This window comes from Loxodonta africana, chromosome 26, assembly GCF_030014295.1.
Source record: "Loxodonta africana isolate mLoxAfr1 chromosome 26, mLoxAfr1.hap2, whole genome shotgun sequence".
Taxonomy (NCBI): Eukaryota; Metazoa; Chordata; class Mammalia; order Proboscidea; family Elephantidae; genus Loxodonta; species Loxodonta africana.
This window is the reverse complement of record NC_087367.1, coordinates 37,944,345-37,952,140: the sequence shown is the minus strand read 5'-3', so window position 1 is coordinate 37,952,140 and position 7,796 is coordinate 37,944,345. Positions and strand designations below refer to the sequence as shown.

General features: G+C 38.4%; 1 protein-coding gene across 1 annotated transcript; it reads right to left on the bottom strand.

Annotated features, from left to right (window-relative positions):
• Positions 1-1,032: 1,032 nt before the first annotated feature.
• LOC111747639 (large ribosomal subunit protein eL39-like) lies at positions 1,033-1,534 on the bottom strand. The gene has a single exon (XM_064277310.1). The coding sequence runs from the start codon at positions 1,293-1,295 to the stop codon at positions 1,140-1,142; it is 156 nt and encodes a 51-aa protein (XP_064133380.1). The 5' UTR covers positions 1,296-1,534; the 3' UTR covers positions 1,033-1,139.
• Positions 1,535-7,796: the final 6,262 nt, after the last annotated feature.

Below are 7,796 nucleotides of genomic sequence, written 5' to 3'. Positions count from 1 at the left end.
TTGCCCTGCAGGCTGGGAAGCCCACTGCACCATCTTCTGTGGGTCTCTCTTGCCGGTCTCTCCTTCCTTGGTGGAGGTAGGCTCTTCTCTTTCCCACTCTGGGGTGGCTCATTTCAAGCCCAGCGGGATGGCAAAACTGACCAATCCTCTTGGTGGGCCACAATTACCCTATCACACAGTTCCACCCAATCAGCAGGGTGGGAGTTACAAGACTATGGCTAGAAAGGCCACACCAAAAAAATCCATTACACTGCACAGAGTATTTTGATTACTGTGGCTTTTATAGTACATTATTTGTTTTTCTTTCTCAAGATTGCTTTGGGTATTCAAGGCCCCTTGTAATTCCTTATAAATTTGAGGATTGGTTTTTACATTTCTGCAAAGAATTCATTGGAATTTTGATAAGGGTTGCATTGAATCTATAGATCACTTTGGGTTGTATTGACATTTTAACAAAATTAAGTCTGCCAATCCATGACCATGGAATGTCCTTCCAGTTATTAGGTCTTCTTCAATTTCTTTCAGCAATGTTTTACAGTTCTTAGTGTATAAGTTTTTACTTCCTTGGTTAAATTTATTCCTAGATATTTTGTTATTTTAGATGCTATTCTAAATGGAATTATTTTCTTAATGTCCTTTTCATGTTGCTCATTGCTGGTGTATAGATTTTTGTGTGTTGACCTCGTACCCTCAACTTTGCTGAATTCATTTCTTAACCTTAGTAGCTTTCTTGTGGATTCTTTGGGATTTTCTATAAGTAGGATCACGTCAACTGCAAAGCAAGATAGTTTTACTTCTTCCATTCCAGTCGAGATATTTTTTCTTTCTTTTTCTTTCCTAATTGCTCTGGCTAAGACTGTTGAATAGCAGTGATGGGAGTGGGCATCCTTGTCCTGTTCCCGATATAGTGTCTTTTAATAAACAGAAGTTCTTAATTTTTTTTTCAAAACAAAGGTCTCACATATTTATTAGTGGAATGAATCTCTTAGCAAGGAAGCATAAAAACAAAGGAAGAAACCAGAATTTCCCCAACACATATTCAATTGTACAGATTATGCCAAAATTTTCAACTTGATATGGTAGGATGCTAGTGATTCAGATAGATGGATAAATCTGTGTGCCATCACATGTGTGACTCCTTATAGATCCAACTTGGCTCTTCTCCAGTGTCTCCTCTTGGCATTGTACCTGATTTTATTACCAGTTTTCATTTGAATCCATTGGGGAATGGGGGAATTCTGCTTTTGTTTCTTCACCAGGAATCTCTTGACCCTAAAAGTCTTATGAAAAGACATCGCCAGAATAGACAGTGGCTGCACTCACCACTATGGCAGAGAAAGGAAAAAGACAGAAGTTAAGATAGCTTCAAATTTATCACTTTTTTTCTTAATGCTTTGTGATTTTTGTGTATTGCATAAGAAATACTTCCTATCCCAAGATCAGCTCTATATCTTCTCAATATTGAAATCTTTACCTTATACAATTTAAGCCCCTATCCTTAACCTTATTCTGTGTGGATGAGACAGTAAGTCAACTTAAAAAATTTTCCCCGCATGCAAAACTAATTATCCCAACAGGTTTTATTGAAAAGCCCACTTTCCCACTGAACTGCTTAACTTCTAGATCATAGACTTTTCTGTGTGTGTAGATTTCTTTGCTCTTTCTGTTCTGTTGCATTGATTTAATTTTGGAACCAGAGATAATTTCATGCAATCTTAAATTATTTATATCATTCTATTAAGTTGTTTTGGTCTAAAAATTTTTATTTTATGCTTATTTTGAAAGATGGCTTCATTAAGGGAAAAGTTCTGGGTCAAAACAGTTGGTTTCTATCAGTACTTTGATGCTATTATCCCACTGTTTTCTGGCTTCCATTGTCGCTATCGAGAAGTCAGTTTTCTGACTAATTGCCTTTCCACTGTAATTAAATTGTCTTTTTTTTTCTGGATGTTTAAAAAAAAAAAAGCCAACACTTTGAATTTGGTGCTTTTAGGTTTACTACAATCTGTCTAAATATGTGTTTTTATTTATTATCCTTGAAAGCTTTCATGCTTCCTGAATTTGAGAACACTAAAAAAAAAAAAAAAAAACAGCTAACTGAAGGGCCTGCTGTTAGAACCCACCAGCCACTCAGGGAGAGAAAGATGTGGCAGTCTGCTTCTGTGAAGATTACAGCCTTAGAAACTGTATGGGGCTGTTCTACTCTGTCTCATAGGGTCGCTCTGATTCAGAATTGACTTGATGGCAATGGGCTTGGTTTTTTTTTTTTTTTGGTTATACCCTATATGTACACACACACACCCCATATATAGCCTAGAACTGTGTATGTTCCTGAAAATGCCTCTCTTTTTTCCTCTCTTCAGCACCAAAAGTCTTGCCACCTCTATCTGCCCTGGGATCGTGAAAACTACTCTGCCTCCTAGAGCTCATGGTCAGTAGTCACAGAATTCCCAAATTTTCAACCTTGTTGATGTTCCCTTTAACTTTCTGCTATAACTGGGACCCAGCTTCACCTGAGTACCTTGATTTCCTTGTAGGCTTCTCAAGTGGATGCCGTTTTCTCTCCCATACCCCTGGTACTCATGCCTGGAAGTGGGGTATGTGTTCATCTTGCTCCTCAATGCTGCTTTCTAACCATTTCTCCAACCTTGAATATCATGTCATCAAACTATAACCACCCACTAATCTTTCTTGGTGCAGTCCTCTTCCCTCTTTCCAACTCCAGGGCTTCTCCTGTCATTTCTTGAATTTTTTTTTTTTTTTACCCTTGGATCTTCTTGAGTCTCTTTCACATTGATTCTGTTATAATTCTTGGTGATTTCAAAATACACTTAGTTCTTCATAAACACTGATATATCTCCATCCTGTACCACGTCTGTACAATCCAGACTTCCATATCTCACTTCCCAGTCAACATCTCCAGCTGCATGTATAACAGGCCCGTCAAATTACACTAGCCCAAAACTGAACTCCTTGTTTCCTAAATCTACTTCCCTGAAGGTCTTTCCAACCTCGGTAAATAACAACTCCATCCTTTTTGTGTTCAGGCCCTAACCTTCAAGTTATCCTTCTGGTTAATCCTTGACTTTGTCTCATCCTTCACATCAAGTAATCCTGTTTTCTCTGTTTTCAAAATATATCCAAGAACATACAGTTTATTATCACTTTTCCTATCACTCCACCATCTACCTGCTACCACTTTAATCTAAGCTAATACTATTTCTTGTGTTGTATAAATTATTGTTGTGGTCTCCTAGGTGGCCTTCTTACTTCTGTCTTTGCTTGCCTTTTCCTACCCCAACTAATCTCTATACAATATCCAGAGTGGTCCTGTGAAACCATAAATCAGATTATGTCATTCCACTTCTCAAACACCTACAATGGCTCCTTTTCTTACTCAGAGTGAAAACCAAGTTTTCCCAAGCCTATGTGAAATATCTTATGTTTCCTCAGGGCCTTATGTGAAATACCTCCCCCCACCTCTCACCCCCCCACATACCATTATCTCTCTGACCTCACGTCCTACCCCTCTGCACTCCTTGTTCCCCCAGCTTCAGTCACGCCAGCCTCCTTGCTGTTCCCTAAATATGCCAGGCATGCTCCCTCCTCAGAGATACCTGGAATGTTCATCCCTATATTTTTGTATGCCCCTTTCTTCATTTTTTACTTTAAAGTCATGTTCTCACTGAGGTCTTCCCTGTGCATCAAATCTAAACTGACAACTCTTGACATTTCTACCCCACTTCCCTACCTTCCTTTCTCATAAGCACTGAATATTTTTTGGAACATATTGCACATTTTAGTTATTTATTTTGTTTATGCTCTGTTCTCCCTTCAGGTGAATATAAACCCTGTGAAGGCAGTGATTTTTTTTTTTTTTTTTTTTTACCTGTTTTGCTGTCCTCTATATCGGTATGTTCCCAGTATTTGGAAAAGTACTTGGTACATAGTAGGCACTTAACACATATTTGTTGAGTGAATAAATAAATTTTTCTATCATCACATCTAGAGAGTTCTCATTCATTATCTTTGTGAATAGTGCTTCTCGCTCATTCTCTCAGTGTCCTTTCTCTCTATCTCCTACAGTCTGTGGTAGAATTGCTTCCTCTTCACTAATGTCTCTTAGCCTCCCTCTCATATTTTATGTTTTTGCTGGCTCTGGCTTTATAGATAGTTTTTCTAGTTCAGTAATTTCCTCTTCAGCTCTGTCTAATCTGTTGTTTAACCCATTCATTATATTTCTCTTTTCAATGTTTAAATATTTAATGCATAGCAGTTTTTTCTGCCTCACTGTTAAAGCTGTCATATCTTTTAAAAATTTCCTTAGCTACACATATGTTAAAGAGCCGTGGTGGCATATCTGGTAAGCACTTGGCTGCTAAAACATTGGTGGTTCGAACCCACCCAGCAGCTGCATGGAGGGAAAGACCTGTTGATCTGCTCCCATAAAGACTACAGCCTAGAAAACCCTGTGGTATAGTTCTGCTCTGTCACATGGGGTCACAATGAGCCGGAATCAACTTGATGACACTTAACAACAACACATATGTTGCCCTCTTTCATATCCTCGATAAAATTAAAAATATTTTAAAAACATCTTATATCTGGTAATTCAATGACTTCAACCATCAGAGGGGCTGATTCTGCCTTTTTTTGTTCTAGATTATCTAGTTTATTCCCATTTATGGTGGTTTGTTTTCTTGTTATGGATTATGAGCTTACAATCACTGGAACGTTATCTCTGAGAAGACACTGATCCTTGGGTATAAGATGTATTTTTCTCAGACTTCTCTGCCAGGTTCATAGGAGCACCATCTACCAGGAAGATGTTAAACTCTTGGCTTTTTCACCTTCAGTCTACCTCGGGCCGAGTTTAAGAAAGGTGCATTTTAGTCCCCTCTCTTTTTATACTATGAGTTTCCTGTTTTCCTTTTGTTTGTTAGCTTACCTACTGGAGGTGTCAGGTTTTAGGACCCTGTTTTTTTTTCAGGGCTGTGTAGCCACTGAATTTTACATTCTATCTTGCATACATGGGCTATTAAAAACAAATCTCTAGGCTATGAAAACCAAATCACCATAGACTGTTAGGTATCCCCAAGGCAACCTCTTGCTTCAGCACCCACTTTCCTCTCAGGATTCAGGATTTGTCATCATTTTTAGCGTTGGAGGATTTCTGTTACATTTTTACAAGTGGTGCTATGCCTTTAAAAGTATTAAAATAAGAGATCACTTTCAAGAGTTTTGTTCCTGAAGATTTTTGGGCTATTTGGTCCTCATTTTGCTGAAAATGGATGCCCTCAGTTATTTATAGTGGAGAGCATGAGGCGCTAACAGTGGAAGACAGTTTTGCAAACAGGGTTACATCCCTTTTCAGAATGACCAGATTCACAAGGCTGGGGCTCGTGATTGGTTAGTTGTTATATCATAGGGGAGACATGGTTGGGTGGGTGGTGGGAATTGTGGACAAGACGGTAGTTAGTTCAGATAGATTATCTTCTCCTATTGGAGACAGACAGCATTGATATGAAATATCAAACCATATTAAATATAGACATCTACTTTCAAAAGAAAGATACAAGCCTTCAGGGACCAGAAATGGAGTGGAAAATCCAGTCTTTGGTTGGGCAGCTGATGTTTTGATGTATTCCTGGTGTGGAGACTGAAATATATAGTGGCATGTGGAATTCTGCTTTGAGGGGGCTGAAAATCAGCCTGATGCCAATGATCAGAAGTTGAAGAGTCACTAATGACTGTTTCATGGCTGTGCCTCTAGTAGATAAGGAAAGACAGATTGAACTGGAAATTGAGTGACTGTGTGATTGCCTGAGGGTCCCCGTGTGGCACAAATGGTTTGTGCTTGACAGTGGCAATGTGAAAGAAAGGCCTGGTGATATGCTTCCATAAAGATTACAGTCAAGAAGACCCCATGGAACAGTTCTACTCTGTAATGTATGGGGTTGCCATGAGTTGGACTTGACTTGGTAACAATGGGTTTGGGTTTTTTTGGGGGGGTGGGGTGATTGCTTGAGGATTAGACCTGAATCTTTCTAGAAAAAGTTACAAGTGTCCCAAAACCCTTGATTCTAAGTTGTGGCCCTTGGAGGACTAGAAAGAGAAAACTGTAAAATTATAAACGTTGGGCACAGAATATGAATTCCACACAAAGTTGCCCACCAACAAAAATTACTAAGCACATGAGACAACCCAATGTGATTAAAAACAAATAATTGGTGACTTTACCTCTGAGGAAATTGAATTAATTGAACTATTGTTTTCAAAAAATTCAAAATATAAAGGTCAGAATACTATTCATAAAACAAAAATAGTTATGACCTAAGTTCAGAAGTTTGGAAACAAGGAAATAAAAATCATTAAAAATGAAGAAATGCAATATTTGAAATGAAAACTTTCTTATCAAAGTATAAACAGAATAATGGAAACAGTCAATGGCAAGATCAGTTGAGTCAAAGAATAGAGAAAGCTAGAATTGACAAAAGGTATACGTAAAAAAAATTTTTTTTTTCCTTTTATACATACCACAGGAAACCCTGGTGGTATAGTGGTTAAGAGCTACAGCTGCTAAGAAAAAGGTCGGCAGTTCGAATCCACCAAGCGCTCCTTGGAAACCCTATGGGGCAGTTCTACTCTGTCCTATAGGGTCACTACGAGTCAGAATCTACTCCATGGCAACTGGGTTTGTTTGTTGTTGTTGTTAATACACACCACATGTGTATATGATATTAAGATGTTAAGAGTCTTTTGGGACTGATTGAACAGTGCCATTATACATCTCATTGCATTTCCAGAAAGGAGCTTGTGTGGGATGTTCCAAGGGATAGAGCCTAAGATTTTGTAGGATTTCAGGAAAAAGACAGGAAAGAATTAGTAAAGCATGTTGATAATTGAAATGATTATTGATGTTTAAAAAAATGAAATTGCTTACTGACTTCAGCTTTACCAGGAGTATTTTATTTCCTTTATAAAAATACAGAACAAGCACAACACTAAATTAGCTCTTTAAAATGAGAAGTTTGGTTCACATAGTTGTTTTCCAAATTTCAAAAAAATGAGAGAAAAAAACTCAAAAACCTCAAAGGGGAATCTGAAAGATACAAAATAACGTGGAATAGCAGGAATGCAAATATTTTCCATCAGTCTATGGTGGAAATCACCAGATGAATAAATAAATGCATGCTGAAAACGTGGTAAAATTCAACATGTATTCATAATCAAAAGTAAACTGATGCAAGAGAACTTCAACAGGTTTAAGGGGTTGCTGTGAACAAACATCATATTATTATTACTTACAGTAACCATCATACTATTTGGCAAATTCCCAGAAGGGCAGCTGGAACACCAAGAAAGAGAAAAGCCATGGTTTGGAGTTCACAAATTCATAAAGAAACACACAATGAAACTCGTCATATAACAAACTCAGTCGTTATTTTGGTTTGGGAAGAAACGGAACCTTGGAAAGGGTGGATTTTGAAGAGAAAGTAACTGACACAAAATGAGGGGGAATGGAGGGGCCTGAGGCAGCCCAAAGGGCTGAAAATACAGTGTTTGGCATCCCTGGGTGGATTTTCGATTTCCGGGGTAAGATCTAGAACCTGCTTCCTCTTCCTGGCATCCTCATCTGCTATTATTGGTCAGTAGTGTGCACAGAAAAAGCAGTCTACTGTGTGCTCGTGGGTGCGCAATGTCCTGGCTGTTAGAGAATCAATGAGAAGGATTCAGAAAATCCTGTAGGGCCCCCAGGGGGTAGCTAGGTTTGTGTGTGTGGCGGTGGTTCATCC

Coding starts and splice junctions, on each gene's coding strand:
- LOC111747639 (XM_064277310.1), bottom strand. CDS start 1,295: ATGTCTTTTCATAAGACTTTTAGGGTCAAGAGATTCCTGGTGAAGAAA.